We start from the raw sequence: 24,775 nt of genomic DNA, 5'->3' as shown, positions 1-24,775 counted from the left end.
CGTAAGTTCATTAGTCTAGATTACTTATTTCTTAGAACAAAATATATCATAATACATAGTATGAATGGTTTATTACAATTATATACATGTAACATTCCTAATGAGCAGGTGATCGGAGCATCAAAGGAAGCCGAACAACATATTATTGGAGAGTCTTCGGTTAATAATGCTAATACTAATACTAATGAGAATAATAGTGGCTGCTTGGTTTCCAACTTGGGTGTCACAAACAATTCCAACAGCTACATATACATGGACAATCTTTCAGACTTTTTTGTAGTAGATGATATGGAAGTGGAAGCGAGACCAAGCACGCCGTATCCCTATGGCAATGCTACATTGACTGATGGCCAAGATTCATGTCAACTTGAAAGGCTTACCCCATTGCAGACTTTCGAGTTCTCTGACTTGCCAATGGATCATGTTTCATGGAATACATGATACCATCTAAAAACTAATTGTTCTATAAGCATTATTGTAATAAAATCGCGGTAGACTATCAGTCTAAACTCTATAGCATTAATTGGTCATAGAGATCAAAACTTAAACATCCTCCTTACATACATGGAGATGTTAAATCCAAATACAGTTTGTTGGTGCAACTATTAGAAGTTTAAACCTTTTTAAAATTAATTGTACTGCATTCCATTTATTTATATCCACAATCCGACGACATATATAACATACATGCACCACCTCTGCCCCCATTCCATAGAAAATAAGTGAATGAGGGGGGTTGATTACTCTTAAAACAAGACATAAGGCATCAAATTAAATTGTATATTCCCGGTCTTCTAAAAGAGCAAGCCAAGGTGAGGGAAGTGCAGATACCGCCTGAGCACTGCTTCCATACAAAGGGATGGACTGATATTGAGTTGCTAACCTTGTGCATTCTGAACCATCAGTCGTAGCATACGAATTCTGTCACACATTCACACACACACAAACACACAGAAAAATATTAAGTCGAAAGCTTTACCTTTAATAATCAACTAGTCAGTAAAAATCTCACATAGTAATAAGAGTTGTACATACCTCTAGATGTGTCACAATCGATTCTAAGGCAAGATAATTGACATCAAATGTGGGATCAACCAAAGCAATCTCTGTCATTAGGGACTACATGGAAACACATACATGTGAGAATTAGAGTGAATAATTAATGACAATTTATCAGGTCAAATTCTGTTAATTTAAGGAAAAAGGAAGAAAAGAATAAAACCAAAGGAGTACTTAAAGACATCTATGAATAATATGTTTTTCTCGTTTTGCATGACTTTGTCAGTATTTTACCTTGACTTGATCCTGTAATGTGTGAATATACTCTATTATGTTGTCTAGTGTTGGGATTTTTCCTGCTATCTGTAAAAATGCTTAATGTTATGTTTTGAAACAACGAAACGAACAACATTAATCAGTTCAATTTTGACGCACCTTGTCACAACCAGGAACAATGGATTGCAAGAGCTTCATCTTTTCACTAATTTTTTGTCTTCTTACCTGAAAGAATTAAATAAAGTGTATTTCATAAGAAATGTTTAATTATTTGCTCAAATTAATGTTTACTATAATAATACAATACAAGTATTTAATATAAAAAATAAAAAATATATTTTTTGAAGGCATACCCTTTCAGCAAGACTATGACTGTCTATGGCTTGACCCCTCTTGGCCCTTACATACACACAACCATCTTTACAACCTGATGCATCCTCTTTGTTCTCATCTTTCTTGCTAATATTTTGTGTTGTATTATTCTTCTTCTCTAAGACATTGTCTTTCTTTTTGTCATTCCTTCGACTTCTCTGTCTCCCTTTCGTATTCTGTCTTGTTCCCTATATTATACACAAGCAATGACCATTCAGTACATATATATATATATATATACTATGACTGTCTAAGGCTGTCATTGTCAAAAAATATATTGCATCATGAGTGGTCGCTTTTTTTGAGCAGAATTGTAACTGCATATGCCCAGGAGAATGAACACAATTAACCTCCATTCCCTGTATGATTTTTCATGTGCGGCTGATTTCCTATGCAACACTAGCTAGTAGTGTAGTCACCATTTAAGAAGTGGTGCATTCTTCTCAAAACTTCTTGGATAAACAAGAGTTTTTGAATTTGATTTATAAGATCATGTTAAATCTAATTGATTGCATTGGTAGAAATTCAATTTAATTGGCTATATACATTACATATGTTGTACATACAGTGTGGTAACGTATACTATTAGAGGCGAAGTCAGACTTGATTGTTGAGGGGACAGACCAATAAAAAGACCTGTTAGTTTTAACATGCTCTGTATTACCCTTTTATTAATGGACAATTGGGCCTTTGGAGGCTATGATTTACTAATTTAAAGCCCCTTCAAAGTCTTGCCATGTATATAGTCCGGTTTTATTAATATAAAACTCACATACAAATTGCAAGTCCAATGGACTATCTATCTATCTATCTGTTGTCAATTGATTTTATAAAGTAGTAATCTTACACCGTGTTAGACTTAATTATATATGGTTACACTCTCTTCTTTAATGTTGGCGTGATTACATATATCGCATACATCCCATGGAGAGGAGAAAAAGGAAGAGGATAAAGTAGGAGGATGGGGGGCACTTGAATGCTAGTTGCATCCTCTAGAACAACGGAGGAGTTCAAAGATTATGAGTTAGATAGTTAGGGACCAGCTAGCATATATAACAGAACATGAAAACGATACACTAGTAGTACTAAAGCCAGAAAACCATAGTCAAAAGAGCATCTACATACATACATTAACATATATCGGTTGTTTAAGTAGTCGGCGCCCATGTTTGTACCACGTGGTTTTGCTATCAAATGGCCTGCAACTTTGCATGTAACTCTCATTTTTAGTTTTTGTTCTTTCTGAGTTCGATTACTACTGAAGCCGACATCAAACGGTTATTATTACTCCGTATCATTTATCAATATCAATATCAATATCTATATCGACTATGTATGTAGTAAAATTATTTATATATATGCTAATAATACTTTGTATTGTATGTATGTATCATTTGAGTCAATATGGATTATATGGTTTTCAAGGACTTAATGTTGACCATTGTTTTGCATGCTTCTTAGGAATGGAGAGAAGATATGTGAAGGGGGTGAAAACTGAAAACTGGCCTTGGAATACTTCACTAAAGTCCGGCTTTATATTAGTGGTCCTAACTTTATCATGGATGCATTTGCTTCTCATTTTGTTATGCCACGTTAATAAAACTTTACCTTCATATCTATATGACTATATGTAGTAATAACGCAGAGTATATATTAAGGAAAAATTACTAATTACTAATAATAAATTAATGATCCACAATGAAATTCTATAAGTACTAATTGACTTGTTATAGGGGGTTTTGCTCCTCTTTACAAGTGATGTTGTGGTATTAGAGTTGATAGTAGAATTGGTTGTCAGTTTGTCACATTCACTTAAGATCAATGAAGCTCGTAGATTGAAACCTTTTTTTTTAAAGCTTGGTAAACACCAAATAACAAGAACAAGGCATTATATACCGATAATATGTAACTTTTTTTTTACTTTATTATGATTTACTAGTGTAAGTTGTTATAAGAAATCATTATTTTTAACCAAATACTTTGTAGAAGAAGGATTACGTGCAAGAATTTTTCTATCCCATATTTGCAAACAACCAAGTTAAGCTAAGCCAATATGATTGGTGATCTCTCTCTTCTTCCCACTCCAAATGAGCTAGCCCGTTCACTTTAATTGGACCAAGGGCTTGTTCTGATTTACTGAACTGAACTGAATTAAATTGATTGGAGCTGAACTAAACTGAATTATTTATGAGAGAAGAAAATTAGAAACTGAACTGAAATTAAGCTGAAGAAAACATACCATAATTCATGCAAGATTTCGCTTAGATAGAACAATTCCTTGAGTAGTGATAGACCACTACCAGGTATGGACTCATTGGGTCCATACCAGGGGTAAATATGTAATTTTGCGCAATATTTCCATGGCAAGTCATCAGATTGTACTATGGTGTAAAAAAAATATTCTCTCTCCTCTTACAATTCTACAATAACAGTATTCAACTCTATGATAACTGTATTAAAATTAACCATAACAGTATACAATTCAATAATAACAGTATACAAGTCAATAATAATGGAGCACCGACAACCAACCTCTACCCCCTCATATCCAAAATCTTTCGATCTCTGGGAATTAAACCCACCATTTTTCATGGCTGCAATTGTAAGTATAGACCTTGAACATTCTTCGTCAACCTTCGACTATCATCTTTCATCAACCAACCTTCGAATAACTCCTTTAATTTGAATTAGCCACAAAATTCTCACCTTCAGTACATCGAGCACCGCTCCTCGAAGGGAAGATTCCTGCAACTTTGATGGGGTTTTTGTGGGGCTGATTTTCCGACCATCGGAGCTTTTTCTCGTGAGTGGTAGTTTTTTGAGTTCCTGTTTCTTTCACCCTCTAATCCTTCTTCCTTTTCCATTTTGTTTTAGCTTTTTAAATTTTACAATTTTTTTTATTGTGGTATGGACTCCAACTATCCATACCTGATAGTGGTCTATACTTACTCCAATTCCTTTTACCTATCCAAAAATACCTAGAAGACATAGACCATGTAGTGGTTATTTGTCTAAACAGAACTAGTACTAGACTACTAGTAGTGTTTTGTTTAGATGTCAAAGGCCTGAAAGGTAACCATTGACCAAAAGAAGCATAGGCCCAAATGCTAAAAATATCCCTCCCAAAACCAAGAATCTTACGGAAGGATGAGAAAACCTGCTACTCTGAAGCCTTAATGCCGCCCAGAAAATGAAGTGAAAATAGCGAAATCAACAATTAAACCTGCAAAACTTTCAAATTCAGAAGAAAGGGGAAGAATTGTGATGTGAAGAATCTGAAAATGGCAATGGCTGCTGCAATAGGAATTGGTTTGGGTTACAGTAAACGACCCTTTGCAATTTGTCCTCCTTTCATCTGTTGTGTTGCCAAGGTAAACTAATCTTCCATTTTTGCATTTTTTCTTTCATTTTTCTCTCTTTTACTTTCATTTGATTCAATTTTGATTTGGGTTTTCTGGGGTTTTGCAGTTTCCTCGCATTACTTTTGTTTCTGCTATTGAATCTCCCAAAGCAGATGATGTTCATCCAACCCTTCCTAAACCTACCCCTAATTCACCAGGTTTTTATTCTGCTTAAATTTGATTTCTTGTTGCTTGATTTCTTGTTGTTGTTGTTGTTGTTGATTGAGTTTTTGGTTTTGAAGGTGTAGTTAATGGAGTTGGTGGTATTCAATGTAAAACTCGAGAGTGGAAGACGTTGAGTTCCAAACAACTTGGCATCACTAATTCCATGATTGATAAACATACTAAATATGTTCTTAAATCCCTCAAGAACAAGGGTTTGTCTTTCTCTTTACTATTTTAAAACTATCATACAATTCCTTTCAATAAATATATTTTGTAGGATCAATTTTCTCTTTGTGTACCTGTATGTCTGCAATTTATGACTTATAGTGGCTTTTCTGTTTTCATAAACTTATCTCACAGGATACCAGGTTTACCTTGTTGGAGGGTGCGTGCGCGACCTCATCTTGAAGAGAATTCCCAAGGATTTTGACATCATCACTTCAGCTGAGCTTAAGGAGGTTTGTCTATTGCCAACACAACATTCTCGTCACTCCTTTTCATCTATGTTTGTTCTATTAAGACATTCAAATGGCCCAAGTCTTTGGTGAAGTGGAATGAGGGATGTTATATTGTTATGTTAGGATAAGGCAGTGTTTTGAATTGAACGTTCATTACTTGGATTAAAGAACACTATTGTGTGATATCGTATGCATTGATAAGATGGTGCAATGGAATGAGGGATGTTTATGTTAGGATAAGAATGTGTTATTGTGTTTTGAATTGAACTTCCTAACTTGGCTATAAGAACACTATACTACTATAAAATGAGTGTTTTATGTTTGGATAAGGAAGCCTATTTGCTCCCCATGGGGAGAAAGCGGCTGAACTCTTGCCAAAGTGATCTTATTTGGTTCTGTGGTCAGTTAGTGGCCTATACATATCCTTAAGTAAGATGTACATGACTATGATGGTCTCTGATTTTACTGTTTCTGTATTACTTTCAGGTTGTTCGAAGCTTTCCTCGGTGTGAAATAGTTGGAAGGCGATTTCCTATTTGTCATGTGCATGTAGCGGATTCTATTATTGAGGTTTGCAATCCTTATTGCGTGAAATTAGAGTGACATCCCTAAATAGAAAGGGGGGGGGGAAAGAAGGAAAAAAAAGAGCAGAGAGTGAGAGTTATGTTTATGTCAGTTTTCTTTAGTTGGCAACTTTTCTCTGTCAACATCTCAGTTTTCCAACTTGAGGCATTTTATTGTCAGAACAGGTGTCAAGCTTTAGCACTGTTGCAAAGAAGCCAAGGAAGAATTCTGATCATCTTTTCAGAAGGCCTCGAGGATGTGACGAGCACGATTATATTCGCTGGAGAAATTGTATTCAGCGAGACTTTACGATTAACGGGTATTTACATGACTTTTGTAAGTCAGATATTTCAGATTGCATGTTCTGGCTTAACTAATCTGGTTGAATTCGAATGATCCTATTATAATCTTACTATTGTCATTTGCCTCTCTCATCAATCCACTCTCCGAAGTTAGTTATTTGTGAAACTTTCCCACCCTATTTTCCTTGGTGATATTTGCAGGCTGATGTTTGATCCTTACTCAAAGCTAGTATATGACTATATCGGTGGAATTGAAGATATTAAAAAATCTAGGGTTTGTTTCTCTCTCGTGTTGCTCTCACCCATTGTGGTTATCAAATGCTTATTTTTTGTGCTCATGTAGGTGCGGACAGTAATCCCGGCATTTTCTTCTTTCACGGAAGATTGTGGTAAGCTTAATAATTTTCTCTCATTGTTCTGTCTTTGATATAACTCTCTTGTTGAAAGATTGAAAATCGACCATGTAATTAATAGATTTGAAACTTTATATTTCTATAATCTGGGATACCAATACCATTACATCTTCGTCTGGTACATCATCTTACAGATAAATTCTGATTTTGCAGCTCGAATTTTACGCGCTTTTAGAATTGCAGCACGCTTAGAGTTTAAATTTACTAAAGAGCTCGCACTTTCTTTGAAAGAATTATCTTACTCATTGCTAAGGCTTGACAAGGTATCTATACCTTTACTTCTTTTTATGATTTGTCTCTCTTGCTTTTCACACATAGAGTCTCACAGAATGCTGCAGGGAAGGATCCTTATGGAGTTGAATTATATGCTGGCTTATGGGTCTGCTGAAGCTTCTTTAAGGTTACTATGGAAGTATGGCCTTCTAGAGATACTCTTACCTTTACAGGTATGAAATCTTTATGTTTTTCATGTTAGGACAATTGCCTGACTTCTTACTGTGTCCATATTTTATTTCTTATACATAACTGTTACTTTTTGCCTGCAGGCAGCATATTTTGTTTCACAGGGTTTTCGAAGGAGAGACAAAAGGTCTAACTTGCTTCTGGTAAGAGGAAAATTTTGCCTTCTTCTACAATTAAAAAACCTTTCATTCTTTCCCTAGTTTGTGTTTAGTGTTATAAGTGTAATATAAATGCAGCTGAATTGCCTGAATATATGACATTGTCTGCAAAAAAAAAAAAAAAAAAAAAAAAAAAAAAAAAAAAAAAAAAAAAAAGCCTTATATTATGCATGTGATTACAAAATATTTGTAGCCGCTTTGAGGGGCAGCTGCTAAGTTTACTGTAATGTTTATGTACCTGATTAAAATTAGCTCCCAGGTTCCTCTTTCTTACATTGGCTTCTGGATCACTATGATCATTTTGTAGTACGTTCAATGTCGCCTGCAATTTATCATTCATGGTCGTGGGCAACATATTGATTGACTGCCCTCCAAATAGTATCTGCTGTATGAAGAAGCTGAATCTATTGTGAGAAGCATGATTCACATCCAACTTAAATGATGTCAAAATTCATAATATTTTGAGAAATATGCCCACTGAAGTTGACCCATTCAATTCTTCCTTGCTTAACTCAAGTAATTCATCCCTTAGCTTTTATGCCAAACCTTGATTGAATTTCTAGTTATATTCCAATGATATTAAATTTTAGTAGCTTGAAGGAGAAGTTAGTTTGTTTGTTAGGTAAATGCTCTCTATAAATAGAGATAGCTAGAGAGAGATAATCATGTTGAATATTTTGATCAGTGATTGATGAAGTTTGGGAGTGTGTCTTTCCTCTCGAAAGATTGGCAAGGCTGTAATTGGTGATTTGCACCTTGGTTAGCACTAATTCAGTCATATCTTTAATTGTTCTTCCTTTATCTTACTTCTTCGTCCCTTATGCTATGTTTGGATAACAATTAGAAGAGAAATGGAAGGGAGGGAAATAGGAGGAAGGGGAAGGAAGGGAAAGTGGAGGAAATGACGAGCTCCATTTTCCCTCCAAATCTCTCCAATTTTGAAGGGATGGTCTTTATTAAAGGAGGAGGGAAAATGGATCCCTCCCCCTCCCCTTCCCTCCCCCTCCCCTTCCCTCCCCCAACATATTATCCAAACAAGGAAGTTTGTCTCCCTCCCTTTCCCTTCCTTTCCTTTCCTTCCATTTTTTGTTATCCAAACATAGCCTTAATCTCTCGTTTCAGTCCTTAATCTCTTTGTTTTGTACTTTTGGTCACTAATAATTCATAGTATTCCACCACTAAGTTTCAGTCATTCTATTCTAGCCAACAATGTGCTACATGCTTATATTGTGTTTAACTTGTCTGCAGTCTTTGTTTTCAAATCTGGATAAACTCCTAGCACCAGATCGTCCATGCCATAGCAGCTTGTGGTAAGAAATTTCACCTGCCTAGATAATTGTAGCTTTGGTTGATTGCTATTGCATGGACCAATCAGTATTTGATGTTGCTGCTTATAGGTTGTTATTATAGCTGAAAATGCTGTATGTTAAAGTATCAGGTGACTTGGATTTGATACTTCTAGTTCCTACTCCCTAGGACCCTTTTTGTTTGCCCCATATTCCTTTTTGGGTATCCTTTTGAGATTGCTCCATTACCCTATTTGGTTAATATTAGGAAAAGTTTGGTGAAAAGTTTGGTGCAGGTCTCATGGTATCACTTTGGTCTCTCTCTCTCTCTCTCTCTCTCTCTCTCTCTCTCTCTCTCTCTCTCTCTCTCCTTCCCTCTCTCTCTCTCTCCCTCCCTCCCTCCCTCTCTCTCTCTCTCCCTCCCTCCCTCTCTCTCTCTCTCCCTCCCTCCCTCTCTCTCTCTCTCTCTCTCTCTCTCTCTTGAATACTTTGTTTAGTAGGCTTTTCCTCTGCGTCTTCTCTATGCTTGGTCCTCACACTCACTTTCCCACTTTTTCTCTCCATGTTTTACTCTTCTTGATCACCGTGCCAATTTGGATATTATGGGATGAAGAAAGTCACTTTTGATTACAAAAAATAACCTTGAATTGAACTCAGTTATCCTCCTCCTCAAAATATTAGTCATATTGCACTACCTAGAAATCTAGAATGCCACTCCCCATTAACCTGATGCATCACAAATTTTACAGAATTCATCAGACAAAGGGAGTAGCATTTCACTTGGGATTATTTTTAATTGTTTTTGTTTTGATGCAAGTCCCGACTGAATTTTTTACTTTTATGGAGCCCATGATCCTTATGTATATAGGTTTATTAATATTTAATACATCCATCCATCAGACTCGAGCCTTTCGATTTCTAATTGTTTGCATCACATTGCAGGGTATGCTTATTAGCATTTCACAAAGCATTGGCTGACCAACCACGGGATCCTTTGGTTATAGCTGCTTTCTGTCTAGCTGTCCACAATGGTGGCTCTTTATCTGAAGCGATTAACATTGCTAAGAGCATCACTCGACCACATGCTTCAGGTTTCCGTGAATTACTTGAAGACCAAAATCAAAATATGGGTGATAATTTGGAAAATGAAGTCAAAGATCTTGCTGCTGCTGTTAAAATAGCATTGTGTCAGATGACTGATGAGAATATTGTTTCTCAAGCTATGGCGAAGTATCCACAAGCACCATTTTCAGATTTGGTTAGTTTATTGCTTGATGTAATAAAATCATCACTGAAGTTGTTTGTTGGTTTAAGCTAGATTATACAAGGGTGGATAATTTTTGCTAATCTGCTTTCCTTTCTTAATTTTTACAGGTTTTCATTTCACTGCCACTGCAATTGCGGACAGAGAGGATTATAAGTTGTGTTACAAAGGGAAGGGAAAATGGATTCGCGCCAAAGCATGGGACTAAGATCAACTATGAGTCATTGGCTATTGGGAGTTTGCATGAAGTGCGGTATATGTTGTCAAGAATTATTTTTGATACAATTTATCCTCCATACTCGAACAAAAATGATAAACATGTCAATGGAAATTAGATTTTACATGAAAATTAGATTTTAGGGAGTAGGATATTCTTTATTCAAAGGAAATATTACAAGAATTACTCATGTAGTCTTAGAATCTTACAACATACTTTGTACGAGTATATTATATTATTAAGGTTGCTTAGTTGACCTTGAGCCCATTGTTAAATAGTGCTTGTTGCTTTCCTTTCCTTTTTTTTTTTTTATTATTATTTTTATTACTATTGTTATTATTATTATTTCGGGTCAAAAAGGAGGCTAGCTCCCAATTGACTCAATACTACAATTTGACCATTTGACTCTCGTAACCATACTAATACAAGTGCTAAAAAGGAGATAGGGGGTACAAACATTGTGGACTACATGATAATGCAAATAAGGGAGTTGAGGAGACACATCGCCAGTACTAGCCATCAGTTGTTCCACACTTCATCCCTTGTGTTTTTTGAACCTGTAAAAACAAACCCTCTATTACCTTTTACCTTTCTTGTTCTTCACCCTTGATCTGTTTGGCCTTCCAAACTTCTTTGACGAGGTAGAAAACGTGAAGGTAGAGAGTGGTGGAAAAAAATTGCACCTGGTCGGGTTCAAAATTCATGGGGTCTTCATCATTAGAACCTAAAGATTTCACTTTAGCGATGTCATTGGTAGTTAAAAATCTCGCAGAATACTCAATACAATTAGTGGTTTGTGGAGGCGGATGTACCATGCGCATGGTGCATCCGTTCCAAAAAAAAGCGGAAAGAACATTGTATAGAGACGTAAAGAACATTTAGCTAAAATGAAAAGAACATTTAGTTAAGGTGAAAAGAACATGTTATTGAATTGTAAAGATTCAAGAAATGAACATAACACTATCTCATAAAGAACATCATCTTCAACCTTTGTCACATTGTTCTCAAATTCAACATCTATATCCAGATTCATCAAATTTTAAAAAGGTAAATTAAACAATGAATTTTATGATTACAGTATATTCTAATTGAAATCTAAAGTAACACAATTAAAGAAAAAATAAATACAAAATTTCATTCAAAATTACCTTCGATCTTTGATTAATAAATCCACATATTCACCTTCATTAAAAATCACTCCATTAACAAAACAATGATTAGAAGCACTGCGAAACTCGATCTAAATGCGTAGCCATCGTCTTCTATCACAAGAATTTCTTTTTCTCTATAAATTTTCTATTTCTCTCTCTAACATTTTTATTCCTCTCTCTAAAAATTTCAAACAAGTGAAATTAAATATGAGGAAATATACAAATTTCTAAATTGAGATTGGGAAATAATTACCAAAACTCTTCAATTATGGAACAAATAATTCATTTAAAGATTAAAAAGCTAAATGTTCTTTAAAAAATACTATTATGTTTTTTTTTTGTTGAATAAAAGAAATATTCATTACATTATATTATCATGCTCTTTATTAATGTTACGAATGTTCTTTACATATATACAAAGAACATAAAGTTGGATTTTTTTTTAACAAAATAGTTATATGTTCTTTACAAAACAACTATATGTTCATTACAAAACAACCATATGCGATGTTCTTTATAAAATAACTATATGTTCTTTACAAAAAACCATATGTTCTTTACTGAACAATTATATGTTCATTCTGCCTTTTTTAAAGAAGAAGCGGATGCACAAAGCATGGTGCATCCGCCTCCACAATAAAAATTTCATACTCAATCCCCTCCTTGATACTTGAACCTTTATTACTGCTATAGGTTAGGCAAATAGATATATGATCATCTATCTAACTTTTTCACGACAACGGTGCTGATCTTGGGAAGCCCAACAACATGGTTGACCAAGGTGATATCCAGGAATCGCTTGGCCTTATTCTCTTGGCTTTTCCTTGCGCAATTCCTCTTTTCCGACCCATCATTTTATTGGGCATGAGCAAGGTTACGAGAACTTTGAAGTTCTTTGCTTTGTGAGCTTTGGTCTTTTCTTTCACTCGTGGAAAAACTCAAGGTTTTTCCTTGATTGAGATCCTAATAAGATAAAGCGGAAATCTTGAGGGACTAATTAACTCTCAATTTGTTAAAGAAGATATGAGTTCTCCCTGATCATATCCCTTGTCTTTAGCTTTTCTAAAATCTTGAATGTTAAGGGGACTAGTGGTCTTATCATCCCCCCTTAAGGCTCTCTACCATCATCTCACTAGTAGCATCCATGGTGATTAATTTCGTAACACCACTCTAAGAATCTCTATCAAGCATCCTATTAGATTCTAGATTGACATAAGGCTTGTTGATCTTTCCCCTTTTTGTTGATAATGACATGGCACAAGTCGGAATCCTTAGTACCCTTGCCCTTGAGCTTGCTAGCTTTGGTTCTTAGCCCCTCCACCGTTTCTATCTCACGGAGGATGTCCTGGTTGTTAGGCTTAGCTTTGGCTGCTTTGCCAAGGTCTTCATGAGCCTCTTCAAGTTGATTGAGCTTGATATCGGCTAAAGCTACTCTGTAAAAGGCTTTAGTGTTACTTCCATCAAGCATAATGACAATCGAGCGACAATTCCCCTTGGGTTGTTCATGATCACGAAGTTTTAGGACACAAGCTGCAAGGTTTAACTCAAAGGACATGACAAATGTTTTATAGAAGGACACAATCATCTTCATTTCTCGACAGTACAAAAACAATAATTTCAACTCTCTATCATACTTAGCCCCAGCATGAACGACTTCACCTTTCTTGAAAAGGATGTTGCCCTCCTCATTCAAGGCCTTAACTTGATTTAGGATATTTTGGCGGCAATTATTAGTAGCAAAGTTGACGATACTTTCATCAATATCATCGTTCAAGTGTGTGTGCATAAGGGCGCTAATCAATTTTTGGCAATCCATAACTAACTTCTTAAAAGAAAAAGGAGGTTGACTAAAACTTCTACCAATGAACCTCACAAACAAAAACAAGATGAAAATGGTTCTTGGTATCAAAATCATATTAATCATCAAATAGATGGACGAAACATTAATTTTTCTTCTTATTATTATTTTAATTTTTTTTAGTTAAAAGAACTCAGAAAACATAACAACTCAAGCTATCATATGAAAGAGGGAAAACTACCACTAGCAAAGGGATTAGAAAGAAACTACCACGTCTACCGCTTAGGGCGGTAAGAAGCAAAGGTCACATCTACATGGGTGGGGAACAGCAAGGCAGTGGTCGGTGTACCACCACCACGAGAAATGCTCGCGAGACAAAGAAGGAAAGACTGGGTGCATCATCGCTAAACTATGATCACCGCAGGACCTTGATGGGGCTTAACTGGGGGTCGTCGCCAATTGAGGAGCAAGCGAAACCACTCTAATTGCCGCGCGGCCTGTCAGATTTTTGCTGGCATAAAAGGTTGGTAATCTTAAAACGGGGGCTGGTATTGGTGGTTTTTAGTATTTCCAAAAAAGCGCGTGGCGCGCGTTCCATCTAGCTTTTGTCCCGGGGGGTAAAACTTGCTATATTGTGCTTGCGCACTTTTTTAGAAAAATATTGTGAACAAGTTCCTTTTTGAATAGTTTTGCTTCGGTGACTTATCTAAAAGATAGAAAATTATCAAACGAGATGTTATTAATTTGTAATGTGTTTTTTTTTCGTATATAAAAATTACATAATATTATAATTTCATAGCTAAAGTTTTATAGAGATAAGTACAATTGTATGGGAGACTCGTGAATCAAGCCTTTCTCTCTCTAGCTCTCTCTCTCCCAAAACCCTACTTTTCTCAAAAATTTCTCCGACCATGAGGATCGCCGGCGGGCGTGCGGCTCACCGCCCATGCCACAACGTCGGCGAGCCTCTGATCTACTTCCTTAAGGTGTTTTTTTTTCTTTTTTCATTTTGGTTTTTTATCCGGTCGTCCTAGCAACTTGCGCCGCTAACCCTTTTCGGCTGCCTCTTTTCCTCGCCGGCCTGCCGCCGTTCTTCTTTTCAGCTTCCCCTCCGTGTCTCTGCTCCACCGCCTTGCCCGTCGTCGCGACGTTTTGTAGGGGAATGGGGAGGGAGATTTATCTCCCTCTGAGTCCCTCGCGTATGCGGTTCGGGCTTTACTGTCCGGCGATGAGTGGTTTGGGTTGGTGAATCTCGGAGTATTGGTGGTGGTGCTCGGATGGGCTGCGGGGTCGGTTGTTATGGTCACGTTCGTAGTTCTCGTTTTTAAGTTTCCTTTTGTTTTTTCTATTAGTGGTGTGTGCGGTGTTTGGGTCTCTTTTTTCTGTCTTTGTGTGTGTGGTTTATTCGGGTTTGTTATTTTTTCTTTTTATGTGGTGCGTTGGTGTGCTATGGGGATTGCAGATCGGTGTGTCGATCTTCTGGTGCAGGATTTGAGCCAGGTTTTTTGGCTATGGGGCTTTGGTTTGATCTTCTTTTGGTTTGGGCTGAAGGGTTATGCTTCCAAGCTGAAATCCGTGTTTGAATCGGAGATTGTCTTGTCAATGGTAAAGTGTACGACGCCAATTTTGAATTCAGGTCGAGGAGTACAGGATTCGAGTCAATGAAGGTTCACGTCAGAAACTACAACTTATTGCCAGACCCCCTTGCAAGAGGCTGCATAGGACAGCGTTATATGAGACAAGGGTATTTCAGGAAGTCAATTTGCGCGTGCAATTGTAGTTTATTTTATTTTGAACTTGTAATTGGTTCAATTGTCTTTGTATTGTTCGATTACGATTTCTTATGTAAGTGCCGTATGACTTATTATTAATGAATTTTAATCTCTCCTTAAAAAAAAAGTTTTATAGAGATAAGTAGACGAAAATAAATATTTGAACATTATATAAACCTAAATTAAGATATGTTTAATAAAATTGGTACTAGAGTACATGGTTATTCACTAACTACAATGTTAATCCAAAGTTGTAACTATCACTCCAATGATAAATTTTATGATTGAATATTTCTAGAACTTGTATTTGGAATAAATAAATATTCGTGTTTTATACAAATTAATTAAAACTCCCAAATTTTGCTTGTGAGCCTCCCCTTCAAAGGTGCCAGTTCAGTAAGTTCCTATATTATATTCTTACCCTTAACAAAAAAAAAAAAAGAAAAAAAAAAAAAAAACACACACAAAAAATGAAATAGATCAAGTTATATTTACAGTACAATTTTACAAATCCATACAAAACATAAATCCAAACAAATCCCAAGTCTTTATATTTATATTTTGAAATTTGAATGATGTTTATAAATTAATCTCAAACGACTCAAAACTTAAATCCATATAAATCCTAAGTCTAGTTAAAATAAAATTTATAAATAATCATATATGGAGTAAAAGATCAAATCAAATAAAAAAATCGTGAATGTGATAACCTGAGACATTGATCTAACTTAACTAATGCAAATTTAAAATTCAGTTATACGAGTACAAGAAGAAATAGATCAAGTTATAGCTTTAATTAAATCAAAACTAAAATTCCTAATACGTAGTATTATGCAAACATAACCTTAAGTGAAGAATTATTAGTGGCTTTAGTGCCGACTGTCAGTGCTTTATTCAATCAATCCAAAGGCCAGGAAACTACTTTTTGATTCGGGTCGCTGACGTGTACGGCTGAGATCCGAAATCAAAGTGTGTGCTAAAAATATTTTGGTTTATTTAAACCTCTTAATTTGCTTTGCTTTGTTTTCCATCGTGAATTAAACATCATCATCAACGTCATCTTCTCTTTTCTCTCTCCTCTTTCGGCTTCAATTCGTGTTCTTGTTTTTGTTCTGGATCTTCAATTCATCATCTCAATAAAATCAACAATTGAATAGATCGTCAAATTCGGCGGTTAAGAGTCGCTTAATTTGAGATTTGATAGGCTTACTGACTTTTAATTTTTCTGTAATTTCGACCGAAAAGATAAAAGAGTTTCTCAAATCTGAAACCCTAATTTTGACGGAAATTTCCAGATCTAACTTAAAAACTACATAATTTTGTTGTATAATATCATAGATCGGGTGAGTTTTTTCGAAATCAGAAACCCTAGATTTGTTAAATTAGGTAGTATAATTTCAAATGGGAAGCGATGTGAAGGTCAAGATTAATGGCGGCGAAGATGGTGAAATCTCAGAAGCAGATTCAAACGCCATTGTTGAGATTAGTAAGGATGAAATTAAGCCATGGAAACAACAATCAATGAGCAAGACAACAACGGCTTCATCGGATTCGACATCGAATAACAAAAACAATAACAACAACAACAACAACAACACCAACAACAGGTATTGGATGAATAATTTGTACAAGTATTATCCAAGAGGATATGGAGCTTCAGGTCTTCACAATTTAGCGTGGGCGCAAGCTGTACAGAATAAGCCTTTGAATGAAGCTTTGGTAGAATTGGATGATAAAAACAGTAGTAATAAAGTTAGTGATGATACTTCTGCTGCTGCTGATGCAGGGAAGGAGGAGCAGCAGCAGCAGTTAGATAGCAGTGGTAATAATGGAGTTGCTGAAATGGTTGATAGTGAGAAGGAAGAAGGTGAATTGGAAGAAGGCGAGATTGATTTCGATTCCGATGACGAAACTGATAGTAATCATAACAAACTTACTAATAATGCGAATAAAAAAGTTGAAGATGAATTTAGTAGGTTAGGAGGTTTGGAAATGGAGGATGAAGAGTTAGAGAATCAGGTTTCTTCTATTCGTAAAGTTCTTCAGAATGTCACTGTTGCTGAAGCCAATAAGTAAGTTTGATATTATCACTTTGCTTTGAAATAATTTATCAGGAGAAACGAATTAATTGATTGATTGATTGATTGATTGATTGTTGTTTGTGTGTTTGTTGTTTAGATCATTCGATATCGTGTGTGCTCGGTTGAAGGGTTCTTTAGAGAGCTTGAAAGAGTTGGTGTTGCATACCTGGTTTCCTTCCAAAGACGCGCTTATCCAACAAGCTTTTGCTGCTGTTCAGTGTGTTTACTCTGTAAGCCAATGTTCTCTTATTTTCAAAACTTGAGTGTTGAATTCAGTTTTAATACATATGCTCGATTTCGATTTCGTAACTTGAAGTGGTGTAATTTATGATGTTTGTACAATAGGGAAGTTTCTTGTTCAAATGTATGATGTTTGTTATTTTATTTTCTTTCAGGTTTACAGTTCAATGACCCCTACTTTAAAGGATCATAATAAGGATAGGATGTCAAGGTCTTGTTTTGTTCCCTTCATTGTTTCAGTTACAGATTTTAAGTACTCAGTAGTAAATGAGGCCATTGTTTTGTTTTGTTTTCTCCCTCTTTTGACCAATCACGTACTTTTTTGCCTACAAATCTTTAATGCAGACTGCTTACTTTTGTTAAGGGCCTCAGTTCTGCTCTTTTTACACCAGATCAGAGGAAAGAGGTTGGTTTACTGCAATGTTTTCTCTCCTTAGACATATGAATTTACTTCCGATTCGTTCTAGTATTGAAATTTGATCGTGTTATGTTTTAATTATTAGTTGGAGGGCATGATTGCCATTGTTACCCCTCCACCACCGGTGGTTTCAGTGAAGCCCAAGTCCAGGGACAGGCAGGAAGAACTGTCAGTTACAGACAAGGCTATCCTCACTGATTCAAATACATTGACCGTGAATACTGGTGACAGCAGTTCCCAGTATTTGAAGAAAGCGGAATTTGAATCTTCTGTTTATCAGCCAGAAAGAAAGAACAGTGACATTCTGTCAGAAGCATTGAGGCAACTTCCTCCTAATGTAAAGGCAAGAAGCAATTATGGTCCTCTGCTAGATCTCCATATGGTTCATGATGAAGACAGCCTTCCATCACCCACCAGCAAAACAGAGCCTCCTTTTCCCTTCGTTGAAACAGCTCTTCCCCGTGTTGTCCACAGTTTGGAGGAATCTCTTGTGCATCCCTATCAAACTGAAGCAGTGAAAGCTGTCTCAAGCTACCAACAAAGGTATGTTCGGAGTACATTCCAAGCAACTGACACACTTCCTAGCCCAACTCCTTCCGAAGATGGTAATGATGGAGGACCTGATGATTCCAATGAGGAGGTTTCTAGCTCTGCTGCCTATAATAATATTGTTAGTAGGAATACAAATTCCTCTGTAACTCCACAACCAGTTGTTTCTTCTGCTCCTTATACAAGTACTTCAAGTGTCCATGGGGTGATTAGTGGCACTAGTGCTGGACTTTCTTGTGCTGGATCTTCTTCTTTATCGCGGCCCACTGCAAAGAGTCGAGATCCTAGACTTCGGCATATTAATCCCAGTTTTGGCTCATTAGACCTTAGTTTCTGCCCTTCACCCATGGTGTCCAGCCCAGCAGCTAAATTAGAGTCGTTGGGCGAGATAATGAATCCTAAGAAGACTAAGGCACTTGAGGGGCCCCTCTCAGATGGTCCTGTTTCCAAGAGACCAAGAAATGTCCTAGTTACCAAAGAGATGTCCACAAATGTAAATCTAGTAAAAACCTTGCCTGGAAGTACTGGAGTGGAGACTAGTAGTAGTATTCTAGGACCACAATTTGCAAGCAGAGGGCTGTTGGGTCCGGCTGTTGATCCTAGGAAAATAGGAAGTGGTATCGCTTCTTCTGGGATTACTACTGTTAATTCCAGTGCGACAGTGAATACAACTACTCAGTCTACAAAGAATACCAGTGGCACCTCGTCCTTGGAGTCTCTGTTAAAAGGCATCACAGGGAATTCAGCAGCATGGATAAAAATTATGAAGGAGCAGCAAAAATCCAGTGAATCTTTGCAAAGTGTATCACACTTTGCAAACTCTAATTCAATACTAGGAACATCTCTCTCGCCTAGCACTTCTCCAACAACTTCGCCTGGGGTGGGGCAGGCAAGTGCAGGATTGCTTCAGGTCCCTTCTCAGATAGCAGTCACGGTGAGACACTGTTCCCTTTGATTATGGGGTTTCCCCATTTAAAATAAATAATGTTTTAAGGTGTTTTGTTGCTTCCTTTGCAATTAGCTACTTGAGTTCTCACTTTTGAGGCTTTGAGCTGCTAGTTGTGATCTTGTCTGCATGGAGTTGCTTTGTACATCATTATGATTTAGAATGATAATATGTACCCCATACATTGTTTTATTAGTGGTTTTGCTCTATGTTGCTCTTGGCGGCCATCTTATATTATCCAATGTACCAACAAGGCTACTATGTGTAATTTATGCTTGCTTTCTTTGAACTGTTGTTTTGAAGCTTTGTAACTCATGCCTAATTAAAGCAACTGAGGCTAATTGCTAATATTTTGTAAACATGATGTACTTGCAGAGTCCGCAGGATGAATTGACAAAACTTCGCATGAAACCCCGTGACCCTCGTCGTGTCCTGCATGCCAATTTGGTCCAAAGGACTGGCAGTTCTATACCAGAGCAGACAAAAGTAAATGGAGTTCAAAATGCAACTACTCAAGGACTCCAAGACCATTTCAATCTCCAAAAGCATGTTAATGGGAAAAGCCTTAGTGCTGCATCTTCTCAGACCCCAGTTTTGCCTGATATTACTAAGCAGTTTACTAAGAATTTGAAAAATATTGCTGACATTATTTCTACCCCACTAACTTCCAGTATTCAGTCTCCACCTGCATTAAGTTCTCCATCTGTGCAAGTTAATTTGGACAGCGAAAGTGTTAGTTCTGGTGGAGTGTTAAATACTGGCGACCAGCGTAGTGGGTCTTCATTGAAGCCTGAAGAAGTTTCTACTGGTCCACAATTGCAGAACAATTGGGGAGATGTTGAGCATTATTTTGATGGATATGATGATCAGCAAAAGGCTGCTATACAGCAAGAGAGAACTAGAAGGCTTGACGAGCAGAAGAAAATGTTTGCTTCCCACAAATTGTGCCTTGTGTTGGATCTGGATCATACGCTGCTTAATTCAGCAAAGGTGAGTGTGGTGCTTAAGGCTATTACTTAAGTGCCTCTGTTATTCTAATATTATTGGCGCTCTTGACATTACATAGATAATCATCTGGATCTGGTTCCTCGCAGTTCTCGGAGGTAGATCCTGTGCATGATGAGATTTTGAGAAAGAAAGAGGAACAAGATCGTGAAAAGCCCCGGCGACATCTCTTTCGCTTTCCACATATGGCGATGTGGACAAAGCTACGGCCTGGTATTTGGAATTTCTTGGAGAAGGTATGTATGTCTGCAACAAAATTAGTTTTCACCCTTTTACTGGCTAGAACTTGGTGGCTTAGTGCAGCGTGATTAATTTGAGCACTTTTACTACTTTTCCAGGCTAGTAAGCTTTATGAACTTCACCTATATACCATGGGGAACAAGTTGTATGCTACTGAGATGGCCAAAGTGCTTGATCCAAAGGGAAGTTTGTTTTCTGGGCGAGTTATCTCACGGGGTGATGATGGGGATACTGTTGATGGAGATGAGAGGGTACCCAAGAGCAAGGATTTAGAGGGTGTTTTGGGCATGGAATCTTCTGTTGTTATAATTGATGATTCTGCCAGAGTTTGGCCACATAACAAGCTAAATCTGATAGTTGTCGAAAGGTGAGCGAATACAAGTAGTGTGTAATGTTCTGGAATTTATTTTGTATTTATGTTTGTCTCTTTCTGTGTTTTCACTGCTTTGCATACACCTCATAATCGTATGTCCCACAGGTATACTTATTTTCCGTGTAGTAGGAGGCAATTTGGGCTCCCAGGACCTTCACTTCTTGAGATTGACCATGATGAGAGACCAGAAGAAGGAACGTTGGCATCGTCTTTGGCAGTAAGTCTATTGCAGAAGTTTCTTGGATTTAAGTGTGAAGTTGGTTAATATTTTTTATGTAAAAGAGCTGGAAGGTGAGGGTTCTAGGGAATAGAGAGCATGTGCTTCCTTCTTCATTCCAAATCTTCTAATTTTATTTGAAGGGTTTTTGGATTAATGAAAAGGGGGGAAAATGGGTCACTCCTATTCTCTGTCCTCTCCTCATCCCGTTTACAAATAATAAAAATTTTCACCCTCCCTCTCCTCCCGTTCCCTCCAAATCTGTCATTTAAGCACATAATCAGAAATAAAAATGGTTTAAATTGGATCTTGTGTATTTATTTGTTAAACAGGTCATAGAGAGGATACACCAAAATTTCTTTGCTCACAACTCCCTGGATGATGTGGATGTGAGAAATATCTTGGCTGCTGAGCAGCGAAAGATTCTTGCTGGCTGCCGCATTGTGTTTAGCAGGGTTTTCCCTGTTGGGGAAGTTAAACCTCACTTACACCCACTTTGGCAGACAGCAGAGCAGTTTGGTGCTGTGTGCACCAACCAAATAGATGAACAAGTTACCCATGTAGTGGCCAATTCTCTTGGGACTGACAAGGTATTTTATTTTTTTCACCAATTTACTGTAAATCCTTGATTGTGAGACTGTCAGTGATTAATCGTTCTACATGGCTGTTTGATCATAAGAATTACCTATTTCATTTTTAACAGTATGCCTTGATTTTATTTGATTTGTAACAGGTTAACTGGGCTATATCAACTGGAAAATTTGTTGTGCATCCTGGCTGGTGAGAATTTCTGCCTGTCTAACCCTAGTTTATTTTATGGAGTTTTAATTATTATTCCTAGTAGATTTTTGTTCTTTTTTTAATTTGTTCTGATGATTACTATTATTATATTCAACTGCATGACAGGGTGGAAGCTTCTGCATTACTTTACAGAAGGGTAAATGAGCAAGATTTTGCTGTGAAATCGTGAAAGGTTATAGTGTGTCCAGCTCTGGTCGAACAGAAACTGTTGAGTGCAGTTTGATATTTTTAGGTAGTCTTCCTCAAATTCATGAAAAGCTGATACCAAGGGGAAACTGACCTTATACCATCCTTGCCAGTGATTTTGAAAATGTGGTTTTGATGGCAAGGACCAGCCCTATCTTTTCACCCCTGACTTTTCGCCTGACATTTAGGATGGTTTATCCCTAGTGATGCTTGATCGGGTAATTGATGGCTGGGTGCCCATCAAAAATGGCTGGCTGTGTTTGTTTAAGGGATTGGATTTTACAGCCAAGGTAGATGTAGAATGTAGTAACTGCTGGGACATGTGATAATTGTTGATGCTCGATGACTGGGATAGAGGAAGTTGGTTGATGCTCTACAGTTTGACATAGAGAGGGGGAGAAGCCATTTTCTTGGCTGTAGCTTTTTGGTGGGAAATCAGTGTCGTGGGTTAATGAGAGATTGACCGCGGAGGCTAAAATGTTGAATATTGAGGATATGTGGTGGTACCTTTCTTGCAAAGTGAAGGGATAAGCAGGGATGATTTAACTTGATGCGATGTACAGAAAAGCACGATTTTTTACAACTTTGCCTGGGAAACCAAAGGGCAAAGTTGAATGCTGGCCAGATCAATTGCTCTCTTAAATTCCTAAGGCCAAATCATTAATTCGAGTAACTAACTAAAAATGAAAATTTATTTTTTGGGTGGTAACGGGGACATTATCAAAGATTATCTGAATCAAATTTGATGAAAGATATACCATTTAAGGTAAAACTGTAAAAGTAATCTGAACCAGTGGTCGGGCGAATGGTGGGTTGTTTGTCAAATAAGTCTAATCTGCATGTTTGTTGAATTTTTCATTTTTCAAGTAATCTCATAGGAGAAATAGGTTAATTAACAGAAAGTGATATTTTGATTGTTTTGATCTTATATTTTAACTTGGAACCCTTTATTTGATGGATGGTATATATATTTGTCCCATAAATGGAAATGTAAAAATATGACTACTGACTACTGATTTACTTAAAGAGTGGAACTAACTAAAATTTGGTCCACCGAGTATCCAAGCCGTTGGCTCTGACATTACAATTTACAAGTTTACAACATTAAGAAATTTATTATGGATTACTATTATTTAACTATTGAACATTCTAAGAAAACCTTTCTAGTTGTATATGCGAACTTGGATTAGTATGAGCATGTTCGGCAAAATATAGCTGTGAATGTAGCTGTACCTATGGAGATAGTTGTGACTCTTGTGAGCTGTGGAGATAGCTGTTAGCTGTTAACAAGTTGTTAGCTGTGAAAAAAGATAATTTAGGTATGATTGTTCGATAGATTAGTGGTTGACTAGCTGTTACATTTAAGAATCAATATTTTATTTTTAAAACTATACATTAAATTTTCAAAAGCTACTTCAAAAGCTACCTTTAACTTCAAAAGCTAATAATCATATCTTTTAATAAAAGCTACATCTACCACTAAAAGCTACTTGAACTATTACTTTGCCAAACACTCACATTTTTTGTTGAGTAGTGGTTTGACTTGGTCCTCAATTGGTCGGGCACAAAGACATAGCAAACGCCCCCAAACACGCCCTATGTGTCGGCATTCGGCAATAAGTATTAAGTCACTTATTATTCCGGCTTATGCAAGCGACGGCAGTACTGTACTACATAATCTACTTCATTTATGGCTTGGTTTTTACCTTTTGACATGGAAGCGAAATAGATACAGCATACACCGCCAGCAGGGGTGGGCTGCTAGTGGCCACGCCGATGGGGCATATTTGATACTTCGCAGAACGGAGAGTGTAATTGGAACAACGACACAAAACTCTATTACCATGCCCAGCTGAAGGGTAGTGAACTAGTGATAAATGCACATTACATTTTTTTAACTGAACGTGTTGAGTGCTTGCTTTATTTCATAGTCTCATTGTTCCCCATCAAATCAAACATTTGGACCACACTTGGTGAGTTGGTGACTGAGTATGTGACGTCCTTCCTTAACAAAAATGGGAAAAATTGAGATATAATTGACACTAGACATAATGAAATACTTAAATTGGGATATGATTAACACTAATGGCCTAATTCACTTCTTGGATTACTTTTTAAATGGACATCAAGGCCCTGTAAAAAATTAAAAAAATATATATAAAAAAAAATATTAAGGTTATATTCAGTTTAAATGACACTCCATATCATCTTATTTGATTTGAATTTTTTTATTTATTTAATCTGATTTAAATTCAAATTTGATCAAATTTTAAGCCAAATTGTACACTATGTATCTTATAATGTATAAAATTATTAAATTATATGTAATAAGATTCGTATAACATGTACTTTCAAATAATTAATATAAAAAAAAAACTTTCTTTCAAAAAAAAAATAAAAATAAATAATAAACACAAATAAAAAGATAAAATCTAATTCGATATTGTGAATTAAGTTGATATCAAGTTAAGTTACTTTGAACTAAACGTAGCCTAAATACTCCCTTGTTCAAAATTAGTTAGCATGTTTTTATTCATGTTTAGTTGTTTACCAATGTGATATATATATATATATATATATATATATATATATATATATATATATATATATATATATTTGCTACATATATTATTATTCTTATTAAATAATTATTATTATTAT

At 36.4% G+C, this 24,775-nt stretch overlaps 3 protein-coding genes across 4 annotated transcripts; 2 read left to right on the top strand and 1 right to left on the bottom strand.

Annotated features, from left to right (window-relative positions):
• Positions 1-771: 771 nt before the first annotated feature.
• LOC110690575 (transcription factor bHLH76-like) lies at positions 772-4,239 on the bottom strand. Its single transcript, XM_021867436.1, has 6 exons — positions 4,180-4,239; positions 1,629-1,835; positions 1,435-1,500; positions 1,294-1,362; positions 1,036-1,119; positions 772-921 (listed from the first exon to the last, which is right to left on the bottom strand). The coding sequence occupies exons 1-6, from the start codon at positions 4,237-4,239 to the stop codon at positions 772-774; spliced, it is 636 nt and encodes a 211-aa protein (XP_021723128.1).
• Positions 4,240-4,707: 468 nt separating this feature from the next.
• On the top strand, positions 4,708-10,629 carry LOC110690474 (multifunctional CCA protein-like). 2 transcript variants are annotated; one of them, XM_021867318.1, is made up of 14 exons: positions 4,708-5,018; positions 5,116-5,206; positions 5,297-5,425; positions 5,574-5,671; positions 6,158-6,241; positions 6,421-6,554; positions 6,739-6,811; positions 6,881-6,926; positions 7,104-7,213; positions 7,289-7,396; positions 7,496-7,555; positions 8,819-8,880; positions 9,799-10,114; positions 10,231-10,629. In XM_021867318.1, exons 1-14 carry the CDS (start codon positions 4,929-4,931, stop codon positions 10,453-10,455), a joined length of 1,626 nt encoding a protein of 541 aa, XP_021723010.1. In that variant the 5' UTR covers positions 4,708-4,928; the 3' UTR covers positions 10,456-10,629. The 2 variants fall into 2 exon arrangements, with proteins under 2 accessions (XP_021723010.1, XP_021723009.1); XM_021867317.1 differs by having other exon boundaries at positions 4,709-5,018; positions 5,291-5,425.
• Positions 10,630-16,088: 5,459 nt separating this feature from the next.
• On the top strand, positions 16,089-23,080 carry LOC110690473 (RNA polymerase II C-terminal domain phosphatase-like 3). The gene is made up of 12 exons (XM_021867316.1): positions 16,089-17,130; positions 17,237-17,369; positions 17,535-17,590; positions 17,725-17,785; positions 17,883-19,280; positions 19,668-20,282; positions 20,387-20,533; positions 20,636-20,904; positions 21,016-21,127; positions 21,460-21,717; positions 21,861-21,907; positions 22,034-23,080. Exons 1-12 carry the CDS (start codon positions 16,460-16,462, stop codon positions 22,095-22,097), a joined length of 3,831 nt encoding a protein of 1,276 aa, XP_021723008.1. The 5' UTR covers positions 16,089-16,459; the 3' UTR covers positions 22,098-23,080.
• The last annotated feature ends 1,695 nt before the right edge of the window (positions 23,081-24,775 follow it).

This window comes from Chenopodium quinoa, unplaced genomic scaffold (genome assembly GCF_001683475.1).
Source record: "Chenopodium quinoa cultivar QQ74 unplaced genomic scaffold, ASM168347v1, whole genome shotgun sequence".
Lineage (NCBI taxonomy): Eukaryota > Viridiplantae > Streptophyta > Magnoliopsida > Caryophyllales > Amaranthaceae > Chenopodium > Chenopodium quinoa.
The sequence above is the reverse complement of the archived record's forward strand: the minus strand, read 5'-3'. Positions and strand labels throughout refer to the sequence as shown.